This window comes from Littorina saxatilis, linkage group LG13 (genome assembly GCF_037325665.1).
Source record: "Littorina saxatilis isolate snail1 linkage group LG13, US_GU_Lsax_2.0, whole genome shotgun sequence".
NCBI lineage: Eukaryota > Metazoa > Mollusca > Gastropoda > Littorinimorpha > Littorinidae > Littorina > Littorina saxatilis.
Genome location: NC_090257.1, coordinates 9,961,035 through 9,981,321, shown reverse-complemented (window position 1 = coordinate 9,981,321; position 20,287 = coordinate 9,961,035). Strand labels below are relative to the sequence as shown.

General features: G+C 40.3%; 2 protein-coding genes across 2 annotated transcripts in view; one reads left to right on the top strand and one right to left on the bottom strand.

Annotated features, from left to right (window-relative positions):
- Positions 1–13,712, bottom strand: part of LOC138983554 (kinetochore protein NDC80 homolog) — a 37,722-nt gene extending 24,010 nt beyond the window's left edge. Inside the window, exons 1-8 of the mRNA XM_070356825.1 lie at positions 13,644–13,712; positions 10,143–10,298; positions 9,557–9,782; positions 8,025–8,111; positions 6,928–7,113; positions 6,599–6,688; positions 5,930–6,023; positions 4,479–4,573 (exon numbers count right to left, since the gene is read on the bottom strand). Coding sequence (XP_070212926.1) covers positions 4,479–4,573; positions 5,930–6,023; positions 6,599–6,688; positions 6,928–7,113; positions 8,025–8,111; positions 9,557–9,782; positions 10,143–10,294 — 930 coding nt within the window. The 5' untranslated portion in view covers positions 10,295–10,298; positions 13,644–13,712. The remainder of the gene's footprint in view (positions 1–4,478; positions 4,574–5,929; positions 6,024–6,598; positions 6,689–6,927; positions 7,114–8,024; positions 8,112–9,556; positions 9,783–10,142; positions 10,299–13,643) is intronic.
- A 218-nt stretch (positions 13,713–13,930) lies between these two features.
- The window catches only part of LOC138983551 (serine/threonine-protein phosphatase 2A regulatory subunit B'' subunit beta-like), a 70,519-nt gene continuing 64,162 nt past the window's right edge, over positions 13,931–20,287 (top strand). Inside the window, exons 1-2 of the mRNA XM_070356822.1 lie at positions 13,931–14,033; positions 16,944–17,374. Coding sequence (XP_070212923.1) covers positions 17,078–17,374 — 297 coding nt within the window. The 5' untranslated portion in view covers positions 13,931–14,033; positions 16,944–17,077. The remainder of the gene's footprint in view (positions 14,034–16,943; positions 17,375–20,287) is intronic.

The following is a 20,287-nucleotide window of genomic DNA, read 5'->3' as shown; positions in this document are numbered from 1 at the left end:
ACGCGCGAGGCGAGACTTCGGATGGAGGGAAAACATGGCGTCTTCGAACAGACCAGGTTGGTTGCAATTTTTTGTCACAGAGTTTGGACAACATAACGATCGATACAGAGTAACGATCGAGCTTAAAACTCCTCAAAATGATGTTAGAAAGCTACCACTGAAGCGTGTACTTCCATTATTTTGTTCTAGTCTTGAAATAACTCGGCGAATAAAAAGCGTCTGCTGTGTGTCGGCGTCTGTGACCTGAGAGATCACGTAGACCACAGGCGGACAAAATGAATACTGGAGTCAACGTAACGATCGCTTCGGGTTTATAAGTTTTGAAGATTTACGATGTGCACTACGTTGGCACTATCATGCATGGTCTATCAACATATTTCAACGTTGTTCAAACAATAAAACAGCAATAAATGTAATTCAGAGCACCGAAATTCCAATCAATCACTACGATCGTTATGATGACAAAAGACGAAGTGGAGATTCAGGACTGCACTGCGATCGACCAATAATTCTTGCACTTGTAGTTTTTATTAGATGTTTATAAAGTCTTATTAACTCTTAAACAACTTTCAACATGTAAATGCAGCAACATCAATGGGAATAATGTTATTTTTCCAACTCTTGTTCCTTTTTTCCCCCACACAATTGGCTTTACTTGTTTTCTTTGTAACGTAAGACTAAAATCAAAACTTTCTTCAATTCTTGTCATCTAGGTTACAATTAAGTGTCAGTTTCTAAATTTGACAGATTGTCATGTGTTGCATGTAGTGATTTCACTCTTCTCGTTATTGTAATTTATAAAATAGCATTAATGATTAGGATGGAAGTTGATTTTTTTTTTTAACAAATGAAATAAAATAACGACGCATACATATGACACACATTTATGTGCTTTTCAGGTCTTAAGGTTCGCATGGTTGACCCTCCAGCAACGAAAGCAGTGCGCAAAACAAATGCAGAAGATCCTGTCAAGTTCCATGTTTACCAACAAACATACCTGGAACAAAACCGAAGGAACAGCTAGGAGTCGGATTTTGACTGCAGAAGAGCAGTTGCACGTGAAGGTGCAGAATCACCTTCGACAACAACGGCTTCGGTAAATGGTAGTAACTATATTTGTTTTAATATTGTTTACTAAGTACTGGATACAATCCAGAAACATCCTCCTGTGCTTGTTTCACAGACGTGTATGCATTCACTTATTTCCCAAATGGGAACATGTTTGAGTTTATGGATAGACAACCAAATGCAAGTACACCTCAAAGGACTGCATCGATAAAACAAACCACATAAAACCACCGAACATGCAATACCAGCATGCACAATAAACTCATACTCTGCAATGATAGCCAGAATAAGCTTCTACAACATATCTAGCCAGATCCAGACACCCATTGGTTATTTTCAACCTTGCTCCCAGACTTGACCCTTGCCCCTCCCACCACCAACTGAGTATATAATGATCATAACGGACAATTTAAGTATGCTCAATTTCCCTGCTGCATGAAATCCAATTTAACCAAACATCCATGTTTCATTGTAGTGTTCATTCACATACCGATTCCGTTGTTTTTCTGCCTTGATTCAGCCTTTATAGTCAGTTGGACCAAATAAACGACTATAATTGTACAATATATTTTTTACAATTATTCAATGAATGTCTTATATTATTATTCAGCAATGTCTTCAAGGTATGTTCAAATCTAGTCATTTTATTCGTTTCATGTGTGTTAATCTAGTCATTATGTTCCTATGACTGTCCATTTTGCTGTCATAATTGACCCATTCTTACCGTTTCCGGCCATCATTGACACATTTTTACGTTTTGTTGTTAATGTTATTTGTCACTTGGTGCTATTCATAACTTGTGAAATACTCAATAAGTTACTCATCATTTAAAATCTTGATTCGGTGATACTGCCTGCGTAACACCTGAAAAAAACCCACCTAACTTTGTCCATTGCGTTTTCTGTCACGATCAACCTACTTTTTTTCTGTTTATGTTCAACCAGTATTTCACCTGGATCATAATGCTCATTTTATTGACAATATTTACAATTGTCAGCAGAATACAAGTCAATTTTCCAGTCATTTTGATTGTGGTGTGTGTAAATCAAAGTGTAAGATAAAAACTTTGTCCACTGTATTTTGTGTCACGATCAACAAACTTTTCTTGTGTATTTCAAATTTTCCTTTCATTATAGAAATGATACATTTTGCAAAATAACATTTGAGCTCTCACTGAAGTGTGTTTACATTTTCTTGTCATACAGCTTCAGTGAAAATGTGACAAGACTATGTTTTGCAGAATGTGTTCTGTTCCATCACTTCATAATCAACGCATTTTAACATGTGAGGATTCTGTAGTTGATTAGATGATACAAATTACGTGTCGGGTAATGTCGATGCATCTCTGTATAAACTTTAATTTGGTGTTTTAGTCATTTTGATTAAGAGATGTGGCACAAACAAAGGTCTGTGCTTTAAAACTTTGTCCAAAACAAGTTGTCACGATCAACACAGATTGTATATTGCATGTGTTTATTTGGTTATGTTTAAGTGACCATTACATTAGCAATTGGATTTCATCTGAAAAAGACTACTTGTAGGGTTTGGTTAATGTATTTTGATTCTACGACGATGAATGGAATACAATTTTGTATCAACATTTTTGTCCACTCTACTGATAGTAACGATCACGTTACATTTGCTTGTCATACGTATATTTGTATTTTTCCTGAATCATAAGGTTAATTTTATTGACAATATGTACAATTGTCAGGAAAATACATGCCAATTTTCTAGTCATTTTGATTGTGATGTGTGTAAATGTATGCTAACCCTCAAAAAACTTTGTCCACTGTATTTTGTGTCACGATTGACACTCTTTTTTGTGTATTTCAAATGATCCTTTCACTATGGAAATGATACACTTTTAAAAATAACATTGTTCTCACAGTAGCATGTATACATTTTCTTGTCATATAGCTTCAGTGAAATTTTGACAAGACTATGCTTTGCAGAATGTGTTCTGTTCCATCACTTTACAATCAAAGCATTTTAACATGTCAAAATTTTATAATTGATCAAGGTGATACAAATCACATTACCAACTATGTCAGCATGTTCCCCACAAAGCTTAGTTATGTTGTTGTTGGGGTTTTGATTAAGTGATATGGCACAAACAAAGGTCTGTGCTTTAAAATTTTGTCCAAAGAAAAATTGTCATGATCAACACGGATTGTATATTGCATGTGTTTATTTGATTATGTTTGAGTGACCAATTACATTAGCAATTAGTTTTCATCTGAAAAAGTCTACATGTAAAGTTTGGTTTTATGTATTTTGATTCTACGACAATGAATGGATATTGTTTCAGAATTTTTGTCCACTCCTCTGATAGTAACGATCACGCTACTGATTTACACCTACTCCATATGTGTGTAACATTGGTTACTATTGTAATGTTTTTTTATTTGCAGCACTATAGTTTCAATAACACCAATGCTGACTTAAAGTTGATAAATGCATTTTGAGTTTGTGACTTGAATGAATGTGTGAAGATATGTGTTGATCGTTATGATGACAAAGTCACCGCTATGTTTTGGACTTCCTAAGTTCAAAAAGCTAGCACAGATAAGCTCCCAATACCTATTGAACATCCTTCTTTTGAAATTCATGAAATTTGATTTTATTGGGATGTTTAATCTTGGATTTTCAACATCCCCACTTTGTCCACATAACGATTGACACATTGACAGTAACTTGCATTAAATATGCAGTATCTCATTATTAGAGTAAAGAACTATCTTTTCACGGTTATTCAAGGAAAGCAGATGCATTTGACCTTCTGAAAAGGGTACTTGCTTGGCTGTATTCACATTTTCAATTTTGCACCCTCAAGTCTCACTTTTTAATTCACCTTTTGAGACAAGCTCAAATACAAAATGTCCTTGAAACAATGAATGCAAGAGAGTCAACATTTTCAAGAACACTATGAGTGGCTTTCATTGTAAGCGTGTATGACAAGCATGTTTATTGCTTGACACAGCTTTTTTTCCCAAGACGTGTGATAGGCTTTACACTGATTACAGCTTGGGTTCAGTTTCAATAAATATATTCTTTCTTTCTTTCTTTATTTGGTGTTTAACGTCGTTTTCAACCGTTCAAGGTTATATCGCGACGGGGAAAGGGGGGAGATGGGATACAGCCACTTGTTAATTGTTTCTTGTTCACAAAAGCACTAATCAAAAAATTGCTCCAGGGGCTTGCAACGTAGTACAATATATGACCTTACTGGGAGAATGCAAGTTTCCAGTACAAAGGACTTAACATTTCTTACATACTGCTTGACTAAAATCTTTACAAACATTGGCTATATTCCATACAAGAAACACTTAACAAGGGTAAAAGGCGAAACAGAATCCGTTAGTCGCCTCTTACGACATGCTGGGGACAATAAATATATACAGCCGTACCATTTCTTGATCAAGGAGCGCAATCTCTTCTGCAATGCGAGCGTTCTCGTTGCGGACTGCCTCCACCCCTCCTGACTGGCCCAGGTACTTGTCCTCTGAAAGAATAACAGCATCAATGTAAAAGTATTCAGGATCATGCACCCACAGACCTGGGACACCTGTTTGCACTTGGAGTATTCTCAAACAAACTTGGTGTATTATCAGAAAAATGAGCGTACTCCACACAGCATTTGAACATCCATGATTTAAACATGGTTCACACGCGCCTGTTGCACCGTTTATTAAGTTTACCAATACATTTAAAACAAATGATTCTTTCAATGTTTTCTGACAAAAACTGTAATCATGTGTCAAAGTACTGGATCGGCTTCGGGATGTGCTTGTGAAGAAAAGTAGTCTAGGAATTTTTCTCGTCGTATTTTTTTCCCACTGACCGTACTGATCGTATTCTAGACAATCATGCGTGCAAAATACGGCGAAATCGTATGGGTTCCCAGGTCTGCACCCAACTCAAGGCAGCGAGGGAGAAGAGAGGGGCACCACCCTCATAAAGCTGACAGTTACTAACATCTCACTCCCCTATGAACAAACATGGTAATGGGGCTTTACCTTCGTACACCCAATCTAGAACAAGAAAGGTGTAAAAACTTAGCTCCGTGAAACAGAAAACAACACACACTGCAGTGTTATAAATTTTGTTTGTTTGTTTGTTTGCTTAACGCCCAGCCGACCACGAAGAGCCATATCAGGGCGGTGCTGCTTTGACATTTAACGTGCGCCACACACAAGACAGAAGTCGCAGCACAGGCTTCATGTCTCACCCAGTCACATTATTCTGACACCGGACCAACCAGTCCTAGCACTAACCCCATAATGCCAGACGCCAGGCGGAGCAGCCACTAGATTGCCAATTTTAAAGTCTTAGGTATGACCCGGCCGGGGTTCGAACCCACGACCTCCCGATCACGGGGCGGACACCTTACCACTAGGCCAACCGTGCCGGTAGTGTTATAAATGAGTCACAGACACAGAAAATGTTTGGGGTGGGATGGGGATGGGGATGAGAGGAACATTATGGAGTCTTCGCACGAGGTCTAAAACTATTCCTGTGACATAACGGGAGATCACAATGTCTTGAAAACCCAAACAAATAAAAACGTTAAGCATGTTTTATCACTCAGGGACATGAGATCACGGCATTGTGATAAAAAAAATAAATTAAAAAAAAAGCAACAAAAATACCTAAAAGTAAAAGCATGACCCCCCCCCCCCCCCCCTGAAATTACACTTGTGACAAAATTATGCCTAACTGTGCAATGTGGCTATCACCAGAATAATTTCTGGAGCTTTAAAAATGTTGACAATCAATCAACTTGTGGAACCCCCCCCCCCCCCCCCGATCTTTGCATCAAGCAAAACAAAGACTAAGACCCAAGACAGAGACACTTTACCTAATACTTTGCCCAGCTCTTCATCATATATGTCGTACTGGTCTGCCCCGTCCAGAAAGGCGGTGTACGTCTGTGCAAAGTACTGGAACTTTATCTGAGCAAAAATACAAGACAATATCGAATCTATCAAATCAATTTGACTTAATTATCTCAGACATGAGAAATTATGGAATCGATAATTCTATACATTACCGTCTCACTTGCTTGGACACATCATACAACTTACAAGATGGGTAATAAAATGAATGTATCAAAACATGCCAATGAAAGACGGATCAAAACAATGTTTATACGCTTCACTCGTCCGACATTTAAAATACTGAAATCGTCTTTGCTATTCAAAAATGAAATCAGGCATGAGATGGATGCTTTGTGAAGTAGTCTAAAAATGACCCTCGGGTCCACAAAACTGAAGATCATTAAGACATTTCTTTATTGATTCTCAAAAACTGCTCTATGATTGAACCCTTTGAGATAACAAAAAAACCACGTCTGACTCTAGACCCAAAAATAAAAATTCTCTTTTTCAAGCGAGTTAAAAAATCTAACAACTATAATCTGACATCAATCTTCAAACGCTCTCTGAAAATCTAATAGCATTTTGGGGGTGCAATTTGTGCTGGTTCGTCTATGTATTTGAATTATGCTTGACAAAGTTTGGGTGTTAACCTTGTCGTCAGGGATGGAGTCAAAGTCATCGTCGTCAGGCGGGAAAATGAGGCGATCCAGAAGCGGAGATCTCTCCAAGCCCTGAGTGAACTGAAAAAATGAAAGAAAATATGAAATCACAAAATCTGTTAAAACCAAGATGCATACAAGATAGTGAACGAACAGCTGTAGTGAAACAAAACATCACCTGTGAAAGATCTGACTCAAGGATTTTGACAGTGATGTTTCTATTCCATTGCACTTCTCAGACAGCAAAGACACCTCAAAATGGGAGAATGCCCCCCCCCCCCCCTCCCCTCTAAATGGGCATACCGCCACACCTGACTTACCTTAACGAGGTCCACCAGCCAGATGAGTGCTGCCAGCAGGTAAGGCCAGGTGTGGGGGGTACCCACAGCGTGCATGGAACTCTTGGAGATCTGGAAGGGGTAGCCCAGGTTCTTCAGGCAACGGGGAACCTCCTCCTCCATCTTGCCCCCCATTTTGAAGGCTGGGTCGATCTGACAGTAGATGTGCTGCAACACGGAAGGTAGAAAAGTCTTGTGTACATCTCTTTAAACTTAGTACACCTAAGGTGCTATTTTGGAAAGTTTTCTAACGAATTGGACCTTAAAAAGTTCAAGGGGCATTAGCTGTACTTTAATTTAGAAACACCTGCACCCTCATCAAGGCAGCGTTTAGGCCCCAGAAACGGAAGGATGATTATGATCTCCTCATGCGACAAGAACAAGTCGTGCTGATGCAACTTCGCACTGGACATAACAGCCTAAATGCCAACATGTCCCAAAAGATGAAGCTGGTCCCCTCCCCTACGTGCAGCTGTGGACTGGAGGACCAGACTACTGAACACATTCTCCAGCGATGCACCATCCTTGAGAGTCTGAGGAAAACCGTGTGGCCAACTGCAGTCTCCCTTCACTGCAAACTGTACGGAGGAAAGGAAGACCTGGAGAAGACGGCATCATCTGGGTTGACAATATAACGTGTGTTCAAGAAGAAGAAGAAACACCTGCAATGATTTGCTCAAAACGTTTATTTCAAGGTATTCCTGGTGTGTGGTCACATAATTACAACCCCCAACCTGAACTGTATAGCTCTTGGGGTGATAAGAGACAGGTTGCTAGGTTCTTTCACTTTTAGCCTTTACCTGATTATAACTTCTTTGGTTCATGATTGAAAAATACAAAACAATCTGAAACCATTACAATTTACAAACACATGTAAAAAGAAAAATAACAAGTATGCATAGTTTCAATTTAAAACTTGCATGTGCCAGAAAAACATGCCTGTATAAACCAAGCTGTGAAATATTTGCTTCCCTTGGCAAGAGCACACACACTTATACCTCTGCAATCTGCGAGCCATCCGTGTAACCGTATTAATACTATAAGTATTATGTGTGTCTTACCTATTATGTGGGACTTACCTCAAATATTTTGAAGAACTCCTTAGAGGGCGGAGAAAGCAGCAACTTCTGAGATATGGCATGGGGATACTTGGTGTCTGTCAAGAACTGAAAAAAATGACAAAATCATAAACTGTACACCCATTTCTCACAGCATGCTGTAAATCAAGACTCACAACTAGATTTTTTTAATTCCAAAGAGCATGCCAACAAATCCACGACATTACGCATTTCTAGCTGCATTATACATGTACGTACATATATCAAAAATTTTAGTAATAAATTTTCATTTGATTAATATACTTACCCAACTCACATATATGTGAGTTGGGTAAGATATGTAATTTAATGAAGTTAACTTGTTCACTTTTGTTATTTTTAATTTCAGGTACCAGCAATACACTACAACAAACAGAAGGGAAATTGGTTTGTATGGTAGTTGGTACTCAGTCATATTCCATGCAAACCTGTGAGTGTGTCACTGTCAGTACTGTCACCTATGTCTGTCAGTGTCAGGATTCTCTCAGGCTCACTCCTAAATTACATGTGCAACCCCCACCATTCCCAGATGTACACACACACCAACAATACATAGTTACACAGTGTTGTTCCCAGACTCAAAGAACAACAGGCAGGCCTGAAAGTTTGTTTGTTTAACGCCCAGCCGACCACAAAGGGCCATATCAGGGCGGTGCTGCTTTGACATATAACCTGCGCCACACACAAAACAGAAGTCGCAGCACAGGCTTCATGTCTCACCCAGTCACATTATTCTGACACCGGACCAACCAGTCCTAGCACTAACCCCATAATGCCAGAAGCCAGGCGGAGCAGCCACTAGATTGCCAATTTTAAAGTCTTAGGTATGACCCGGCCGGGGTTCGAACCCACGACCTCCCGATCACGGGGCGGACGCCTTACTATTAGGCCAACCGTGCCGGTAGGCCTGAAAGTGGCGAGTATTTTACTCACCATGGCGAGTAGAAACATGTAAATGGCGAGTAGAAATGTAAATCTACTCGCCAAATGCGACTTAAGTTGCTGAAACAAATGGTTGGTTTGGCGAGTAAAAATACCAAAATTTGCTCTCTGGCTAGTATATTATGAGAAGTGCTAGCCAAAGGCCAGTGCCCCATTTCGTGGACTTTCAGCGCTGACAGGTCAGCTGGACCTGGATTAAAAATAAGTATGGGTCCAAATACCCCAGCTAGTAGCTACAGAAACATTATTCTGTAAGAAGACGGTCTACATATCAAAACTATTAGACGGTAGACTGGCTAGGGGTCAGAACAATGCACCAGACCCAAAAAGTAGGCGTCAATGACCAGAGCCTGAGAACAACACTAGTTATATAATCACAACCACAAACAACTCTGAACTTACCAGTACCAGTCACACACACCAAAAATGTATAGGCATACTACAAACAAATCTGAATTTATCAGTACCAAACACACCCACACACGCAGAGTTCAATGCAATGTCTCAGTCTAAAAAAAAAATTGTCTGAAAAGAACTAAATTGTCCATACTAAATAAATGAAAATAGCTCACGTCAATCAATGCCCTGATGCACCTGTGCTGGTAGCTCTTGTCAGACACTGGCCGGGGGTCCTTGGGGACACCTATTTGGCTGCGAACCCCTATGCCACTGCTGCGAACCCCTATTCCGCTGTTCCGAATGCCTACACCACTGGCACCTACACCACTGGCACGCGACCCCATCAGCCCCATGGTGCCGCCTCTCTGTCCCATCCCTGAGCCATGGCCCATTGTTGACCTGAACAAAATACAAATCCCATCAATCGTTAAAAAAATTATAATTAAAGTGGAACCCCCATTTCAACTTTTTTTTAAAGACCTGAACAAATCTGAGAAAATCAGGTCTTAAAAAGGAGGGAGTCTGAAAATGGGGGTAAATTTACAGAAGTTATGAACAGAAAATCTGAAAAATCAAGGTCTTAGAATGGGGGGTCTTAAAAGGGAGGTTTCACTGTATCATTATCATGACGGTGAAATTGTTAAACAACTTGATCAGAATTGCAGCTGCACACATAGTGGGCGGTGCCTCATCTGAGTGGTTTGAATAAACCTCAACTGTATTCAACAAATGGAGAATGTAAATTTATTATAAACCAACCTTGGCCTGGCAGATGCAGCACCAGAGTAGAGTTTACCCTGGGGAGTGTGGCTGCCAACTGTCGACTTCCTGGGTCCTCCGCCATCATTTTTCACGCGCAGCGGTCCCGCTGACAGTCGGCCGGTCATCTGACCTAAAGATGATTTCCTCATTGTACTGGAGAGAAATAAAACAAAGGAACATGTCAGAGCAATTTCCAGAAACAGAACTGTGGAAGTGTGTCATCAAAACGAGTCTCAAAAGTCAAAATGGTTGATTCGTCTTCTCCTAAATGACAGCATGTTAGTTGCCACTTCCAGTTTCATAATCACAGGGCTAATTGTGCTTCTTCGTTTTTAGCCATACAAAAGTGCGACCTCACATGGGGCTATTATATAAGGTTATTGCCATGTCTTTTTAAAAATAAAAAATAAAATTAACAATAATGCTTTAGTTTAATAGTCGACTGCCACATGTATAAACTACTAAAATATCGCAGAGATGTGATGAATTCAAACTTTTACTGTTAGTACTGTTACTGTTATGCACAGAGACTCTGAAACTGCCGTGCAAGAGTGATTGACAGGCACCAAAACAGACAACTGTGTTTAAAGAGAGCCACAAACAATCGGAATCTTTCTTTCTTTCTTTATTTGGTGTTTAACGTCGTTTTCAACCACGAAGGTTATTTATCGCGACGGGGGGAGATGGAGAGCCACTTGTCAATTGTTTCTTGTTCACAAAAGCACTAATCAAAAATTTGCTCCAGGGGCTTGCAACGTAGTACAAACTACAATATATTACCTTAATGGGAGAATGCAAGTTTCCAGTACAAAGGACTTGACATTTCTTACATACTGCTTGACTAAAATCTTTACAAAAATTGACTATATTCTATACAAGAAACACTTAACAAGGGTAAAAGGAGAAACAGAATCCGTTAGTCGCCTCTTACGACATGCTGGGGAGCATCGGGTAAATTCTTTCTCGTCCCAACCAATATGGGACTCCCCCTAGGCCTAACCCGCAGGGGGTAACAATCGAAATACTCCTACACCAAAAGAGGGCCCAAAAGTCAACAAAACACTGTAGCACATTAACTTAACTCATAACTGCGAACGCACTGGCTATACACAATGGGAGTGTATACAGGAGTCAGAATCTTGTATACACTCCGGCGTTAATTTCCTTTTGCGAAGTGAATTTGCCATTCGACACCACTTTGCGATAGGAACGCTGAGCAGTTGATTATAAGAGTACAACAAACCGAAAACAATTTGATGATGCACGGCCTTTGCGGTTACCTAGATTACATTCTCGGGGACACTCAACCGCATCAACACTCGGAGCGTCATTCAACGCCATTTTGTGAAGGAACGCTTCACTTTCGATTCATGGTATCAAGTACGCTGGAAACAACCAGTCACAGACAAAAACAAACACACACACGAAACTGATGCTTCACGGCAGTTTATTGTCAGAGTTTGGAACACACTTGGACAGTTGGAGTGTGTATCGACCTAGAAACGGTTGTATACTATGTGAATGTACATTATTTTCCAACCCTCGACACTCCAAAAAAGAGATAGCGGAAGTCCATACGTCAGACTGATTTTTCATTGGCTACTTCCTAACGACTTGTTAGGGGGCATTTCATTGGCTTCAGATTTGTAACAGAGCTTTTCATTGTCGGAGTGTATACAGACTCATCGATCCTGTATACACTCGGAGTGCGTATAGCTTTTGCCAACTGCGAATAAAGGATTCAAGGAAACAGATCTCTCAGATTTTTAAGACGGAACTTCAAAGAGTGCACCCTCATAGTGAAAGATGCAGCTTATAAGACTATGGTAAGACCAGTATTAGAATACGCAGCCACAGTATGGGACCCAGTCACTGTCAGTGTCACAGTAGAGAACAAAAGGCCGCTTGAAAATGTGGAACGCAATGCGGCTCGTTTTGTCACTAACAACTACTCCTGGCGCTGTACCAATGTAACCAGTGGGCTTCCCTGAAGGAATGGTGTCTCCATCAACGCATCGCTATGCTGTACAAGATCAACAACAACATAGTTGACAGGAATATTTTTTTCAAACTGGGTGACTCAAGAACTAGAGGCCCCCAGAGAATGTTCCAAGAGAAGATGACAGTTGACACACCCCTCCATATATGAGCCTGTGACAAAAGGTGCTCTCCTGTCCACCTCCAACTTTGAGTGAATGTAGTTCATTTTAGAGCCATGCAATGATAACCAATTCTGACCTGATCTTAAGCACGCATATGACAGAGTGGTTTCAAGTGGAAAAAACAAGTGTAAAAGTTCGTTTGTGGTAATAATTTAGAAATGCTTAGTGCCGATGAGGGAAAAATGGCCGCCCAAAAATGGGGACAGCTTGAGGTGGAGGGGGAATAACAATGTACAGCACACAAAACTGCAAGTAAACAAAATACATGGACATGTTCTTGTTTATTGGGTATGGATATAGACAGCGGAAAATGTGTTGATCGGACGTTACATCCTGTGTCCAAAACGAGACACATGAAAACAATGTCTGCTTTCACTTCAGTATGCATTTACTGCGGTCCTACTATTGCAACATTAGAAACAAAATATTAATACTGCAAAAAACCGTAAAAACTATGCCAACGGACTTACCAAAAGTAACAAGTGTCTTTCACGAAAAATTACTGCGTCCATTTGTAACGTCTGACCAATCAACATTTTCGCGGACTATAGAGTCCGGATCCGTTTTCTGCATGTTGCTAAGAATAGAGTTGACCAACTGTTACTCTGTACAAATGCACATTTGAGCTGTAATGGTTCTGTTTCAGCAACTCGAAAAGTTGAAAAACTGTGTCCATGCTTTTCATTCTGTAACGTTGTTTTCTGTTCCACGGAGCTAAGTTTGTACACCTTTCTGGTACTAGATTGGGTGTAAAAAGGTAAAGGTAGTCCCATAACCATGTTTGTTCGTAGGGGAGTGAGATGTTAGTAAGCATATACACATTTGAAAAGGTCTCTAGGAGCAGGTATTCATGGAAACCATTTTTTCCCAGCTGATTTACAACCATAGAACCACTACCAAGTAGTAATGTGAAAAAATGCAACCCAGAAGTCTGATATTTGGACTTTTGTCCTCATCTGGACTGGCACCTTCTGTCACAGGCTCATATGCAACACCTTCTTCACAAGCACCATCAGTCAATGGAAGAAACTCCCAACATGGCTCTCCGCAGCTCCTTTACTGGAGTGCTTCCAAGCCAACCAGGTCCATCCTCCTCGAACATGGATAGTGATGGTGCAGTGACGGAGTGAGCGATACATACCGGTTGTTTGATCAACACACTTTGTTTTGTATGCACACATGAATCAACAAAACAACGTCGTAAAACAGGAACTATGAGCTGATTCACTGCACTTGAATATGAAAACCTAGTGCTATGACAAGTTGAGGAGTTACTATTATAACAGTTAAATGTTTTAAGTAACAAGAAACTCCAAAGAAACTCTCGAAACTGTACCTGTTGTTTTAGTTTACCTCCAAGAAATTTGGATTACCCGCGTTTAGGACATGCGCAGTTCAAGTATCCGGTTGAAAGTGAGCAGGAATTTCTCTTGAAATGTTTCATTTTCAGGGGACTGCAATGGTGACTGGGACATTGAAGTAAAAGGAAAATATTGTAACAATTTTTTTTCAAACACAAGCAAATTTTTTTGCTGTGTAAAACTCTACTGTTCCGATTTTTGAAATTTTGAAGAGGGAATCCTCATCGGTGACGTACATCCACTAGCCTCGATTTGAGTTGTGCGTCGCTGACAGCAATGGTGGAAAATGACAGCAATGGCGGTCGACAGGCGAGCTTGACAGCAGACACTTTCATTTTCTCGTCGTTTGTTTGAATGTGTGCTGAGTATGTCAACATTCGCTTGGCTTTTTGCAAGTAGAAAATGACAAGCTTTTGTTATCTCTTTGCAGGTTATGCCTCATACATACAAGATCAATGGTGTATACATCATTACATACATGTGTATTACTCGTTCTAATCATGTTGATAGGTCTGTGCATGTTTTTGCCGCAACCCAATCATGTTAAAAGCACTTTATGATGTTGTTTTTATGTGCTGGTGTCAAGTTCTTCAAACGCTTTTAGTCTGATTGCATTGTGTGTTTCTGTCATCATGGTTCAAATGCGTAGCACTAGCAGAAAAGGAAACATGGCAAATGAAAAGGAAACTGTTACTGACATTTCACATTTTTTCTTGGATTGGTATTCCTGAGTGACATTGTTAGCTGAACTTTTGAACACTGTTGGTGTTTGAGGCAAACATAGATCTTTCCAGAGTTCAGCTGGCGATCAAACTGGCATGAGAAATAGGAGTGATCGGGTTGAATTCAACTACTTAATTCCCTCTCCAAAATGTTAATACAGTGGACATGCACTGCAGTTCGTTACCTATGTTAATGAAAATGGGTGAAGCCTGTATTTAGCGATTACTTTTATAGTACCAACCACTCTCTCAGTATGCCATGCTGACTGACTCGCTTAAAAATGTGGTTGTCAAAGTAGTACAAATGCGCTATTAGGATTACGTGTGCTTTATTTGCTCAGTGTTTGACGTTGATTCTGAATCTATTGCTCTCTCTGGGCAAAGGAAAAGCACAGCGATGGGAAAGCAGGGTCGGCTTCGTTCATTATTTGAGAATGTTTGTGAGAACATTTCAACTGTTAATATTCAAAAGTTGACTGTCAGACTCAAACATGAACAGATTTGACCATGAGTTTGCAAATAATGAGTTAATTGCCATCACTAGTGTTGCTGGTTATGTCTAGGGTATGTTCGCATCGCCTAGAACGGGTGCATCCATTGTAGGAAAGTACTAGAATTGCCCAGTACAAACAAGAAGTGGCATGCCAATTAAGATCTGAGAAACCAGATGTCTATCGGCTGCGTTCACCAATTGAAAACATAGCACAAGCGCGCGAGTTCAAATCTAAAGTCTGTTTTGGATAAAACAAAATGAGGTGACGTGCACTCGGCATAAGAGTGTCGCAAGCGACGCAAAGCAACGCCAGTCGGTTTTCTGAAACAGAATATACACCCAAAATGCACTGGGCGTGTGGCGCCAAATCTAAGCCGAGAGACGCTTTCAGTTCAAGCCTGACATGATTTAACTGTGTTATAGTGTGACGCAAAATCGGTTCTGCTTTACGCGTTTTTTGGACGACATTGCGTAAGCCGTACGCAATTTGAAAAATCCTAGCGTGATCCCTGTTTAATTAACATAAAAATAATATACCAGTAATCATCAAACCGAGGTCAGCGTTTTCTTTCCTAGTGTAACACTGAGATGTCACCAGATAGCGCATTTACAAGGTAGTTTACGGTATATTAAAGGCTGACATAGTCCTATTTAATTAGTTTAATTACTTCCAGGGCTTTTTCCATCGTTGCGGGGATGTATAAATTAAGCTTCCTGCAAAGTTTTAGGTTTGAAGTCCTTACCAATTACGAGAAATAATTAATTCTTTATTGCATTGTTTAGCAACAGTTCTCCAGGACTTGGGCTATTTTTAGACCGTTGACGTCACTTCGTGACGTTTCGTAAACCAAAGATGGCGTTTGAGACTCTTCTGTTTACATTCGACACTATCAACACCACTTTGCAATACTGAAATAATTTTTTCTGTGTTCGAAAGCTACAGCCAATCGTTATTATATCCCCTTAGGTACAGTTTTATAACATTATTGGCACATGTAAACAATATGAATTAATTAATGAACGCTACGAATATGGCAGCCTTTAAAGGTCCTTGTCTACATTTTTATACACAAATAGACATTTGACCATTAAAATGCTGAGTCTATTCCCTACAAATATCAAAAATACACCCCCAGGGTTCGTACGCTCCTTGAATCTCCTTGAATCCCCTTGAATTTTCAACCCCCCTTTTCAAGGACCTTGAATCTCCTTGAATTTGGAGAAAATGGTCATTCTTGTGTTTAACCTCCTTGAACCTCCTTGAATTCTGAAGTGCAGGCAAAAAAACAAAAATGTTAATATTAAAGTTTTTCAGCAAAATGAAGCAACTTGACATTTTTGTTCATTGCTGGAACGGGCAGCAAGTCCAAACGGAATACTACGCTTCCAAATTTCTTGGACATGCTTATGCAACCACCCTGGTTGATTCTCTGGAGCCTGCCATGGTGGAGCTGGGATACCGGAAATACTCCTTGAAAACTCCTTGAATACTCCTTGAATTTCACTGTCAGGTGTCTGTATGAACCCTGACCCCCCTTCGATCAAGAAGAACGAAGCAAGGGTATCCGTTTGAAAATTCATTGTAGTATTCCAGCATAGTAGAATATCCTTATTTGGGAAATGCCGAGGGCAAAACTCCTCTCGAATACCGTGCATTTCGTTCATTTAAAAAAATCGTGGACAGCGCTCCAATATCCAGTGTCAAACTGTTGCTGTGACTGTGTAGGCGTGACTGTCAGCATAGAGACATGAATTTGATTGGTCGATATTTTTAGGCAAAGCACATGTTCTCAGCAAACAGAAAACAAAATATTGGAAGTGTCTGAGACACTACCCAAAAATAAAAACTTTTTTTTACATATATATGTTTTTTTCTATAACTCTTTTTCTCTATGGTTCTTTCATCATCTGACTTAACTTTTTATCGAATTCTAACCATAAGTTTATTGAAAAAAAGCAAAAATGTAGACGACCACCTTTAATCTCACAATAAACGGATAGTGTGTACTATTCAGCATATTCGGAAAATTGTTCTCATTTCGCACTTTTCTTTGTTGCAGAGCTAACAACATACCTGGTGCAACAACAAGAAGTTTTATAACACAGGTGACGGCTATGTCAGTCAAGAACATAGTTTTACTTTTGACGCTGGTCCTGTGACATATTGACTGAACTGTGAATCTCTGCTGCCACCATGGCGCTCAAACCTGTGCTCAAAGTCAAAGTGGATGAACTATTTCTACGATGGCTGAGCGAACCAGAAACTCAACAGGCTCTGCGGGAAAACTTACAGCAGATCGCACACGGAGAGGCCTTGACGCAGCCTTCTCCGCGAAGCATGATGCATCGGCCGAATTCTCCGAGACATCGGCCCGGCTCTCCGACGTTGTCCACCTCAGCGTCCAAACTTCCCAGCCCCCGGAGTCCACGACGTCCGTTATCGACGAAGAATAACCACAAGCATGCCATGATCACCAGTAATGACGGGAAGGTGAGTGGTGCACACATGGTGTGTTTTGGTGTCGCTTGTTTAAAAAAAAAAAAAAAACTTGACTAAATATAAAAAGGTACTACATACGTGGGAATTTTTCCTCAAATTTCACAGGTGTTTTTTTTGTGTACAATTAAAACAAAGTTTTGTAGTTATTTTTTGTGTGTGGCAATATTCTGATCTCATGCCTTTACTGCATATATTCCAAATGGCTTTTTCAGGTTAGTCATAGACTCATACTCTCAAAATGTGCTCCCGGTTGTTGTTTTTTGTATTGATTTATTTATTGATTGATTTTTTTTAATTGTATTCATCAATGACCGTTCGAAACTTTCTGTTGACCTACGTTTTCTTCGGTGTATTTTTTTTTCTCCCAAATCTTGCGATGAACCTCAGCCATCTTCCTCTCTCTCTCTAAGTTATCTCCCTTGCGTTGCAATGCCTTGCTGCAAGAGGACTGACCTGCAGTGTTCTGTTCATTGTAAATCTATAAAACAAAAAAATCCAAAAGATCCTTATGTTGTCTCATACTCTCAAAATGTGCTCCCGGTTGTTGTTTTTTGGTATTGATTTATTTATTGATTGATTTTTTTAATTGTATTCATCAATGACCGTTCGAAACTTTCTGTTGACCTACGTTTTCTTCTGTGTATTTTTTTTTCTCCCAAATCTTGCGATGAACCTCAGCCATCTTCCTCTCTCTCTCTAAGTTATCAATCAATCAATCAATCAATGAGTCTTATATAGCGCATATTCCGTGGGTACAGTTCTAGGCGCTCTGCAGTGATGCCGTGTGAGATGAAATTTTATACGGCCAGTAGATTGCAGCCATTTCGGCGCATATTTACCTTTCACGGCCTATTATTCCAAGTCACACGGGTATAGGTAGACAATTATTAACTGTGCCTAAGCAATTTTGCCAGGAAAGACCCCTTTGTCAATCGTGGGATCTTTAACGTGCACACCCAATGTATCTCCCTTGCGTTGCAATGCCTTGCTGCAAGAGGACTGACCTGCAGTGTTCTGTTCATTGTAAAACTATGAAACAAAAAAATCCAAAAGATCCTTATGTTGTTTTCCTGCAGTAAGTGGTATGACATTTTTATTTAAAAAACATCTGAGTCTTGGGAATTACTGTTTGTGACTGTGACTGCAAAATACTCAATCAAGTGAAAAAACTGTGATCTTCAAAAACTTGAAAAAGTTGTGTGTGCAGGAAAGAGAGACTGACTTAACATTTCAGTACAATCATACTGTAGAAGTTATAATTAATAAATTATGTGTGTTTGTTTTTTATTTGATTAGTTGTTGCTACCTGTGCTGATGTTATTGTAGTTCTTTTTGTTGTTGGCTATTCATAAACTTGTGTACTCCTTTTACTACATGCACATGTATAAGGCCAAAAAAAAATATAGGTGTGGTTAAGGTAACATAGCCAAAATAAATAGGGTAGGAAGGTAGGCAATCACATTTTTTTTCTTTTTTTTTCTTTCTGATGTGTACAAATTAAACCTACTTGACAGGGTAATAAGTGTGCGACTCGAGCGCTTTCGCTTTCATTGCGTTTTCTGCACTCGTTTTCTTGGTTTTTTTGACAAATGTAATAAAAAGTTATAGGGTCGGCCCCTAAAAATAGGGTAGGTCGGGTTACCGTAACCACACCTATTTTTGTTTTAGGCCTAAAATATGTGTGTGGTGTGTGTGAGGGAGAGAGAAAGCGAGAGAGTTGACGGTTTAGCCATCACAACATTATTTTAGTGACCCTCTTCTTCTGTCTGCAGAAAAGAAATAAAAAACTGTGGATTTTTTTCCTTGAGACTCAGTCATATGAAATCCTCAAATACCTGGGGACCTTCTTAATGACCAGGTCTTAAAGGTGGGTGTGTTTCACCCCCCCCCCCCCTCCCACACTTCCCCATTCCAAAAAAATCCCAGGTGCTCTGGTGACCATTTTTTTCTGTCTGATTGAGTTTTATGCACAGCCAGTAGCTTGTTGTTGGGAATTCTTATTTTGTGCTTTGTATTGGGTAGCAGAAGATGCGTACACACCTGACATTGCAGAACAAAGAACCTAGTAAGACTTTATTAGCCCTACCAGGCAGTAGAGGCTGGGTATAACATTCAGTATGACCAGGCACTGGATCCCAGTACCAGGAGTAACAGGTCAACAGTTGAACACTGAGGAATGGGCAACTGACACATACACACACACACACGCACACATACATACACACACACATGCACACGCACACACGCACATACACACACACACAAACACACACACACACACACAGCAGACACAGAACGAGTGTTGAAAAGTGCATGAGGGTGTGGTGTCTGAAGTCTGGCACAGTGAGTGTACACAGGGTTGACACTGACGATCATGTGTTTGTCATTTCCGCCTGGCATCGCCTGCTTCCCTTCATTATCATGATAACCAGCCACTTAGCTCTGAGAGTTCACAATTGACAACTTCCGGGTTGTGGAGGGGAGGATGCGCCAATGTTGAAGTGAAAAGGGGGGGGGGGGGGGGGGGGGGGGGGGGGGGGGGGGGGGAGCATAGGGATGGTTTGAGGGGGGGGGGGGGGTAGGATGTTGAGTATATATATGATGGTGAGTATTGAATGCCATTTTGAAGAGAGGGGTAGATGGGGAGGGGGATTAGGGCATTGTGAGTATTATGAGAGATCCGGGGGGGGGGGGGGGGGGGGGGGGGGCTGTTCGGGTATTATGGCTGTGGACTGATTCAAAGGAGAAATTGAGCGCAGTAGAGAGCTTCCACGAGAGCCAACTTTTGTAATGTCGATGGTCGTGCTTCTGTATCCAGTATTGCCTTTCTGTCTATCTTTACTTCTCCCTCTCTCTGTTTCAGGGGATGTGACATGTAGGTTGTGGATTAAGAAATATGAGCGC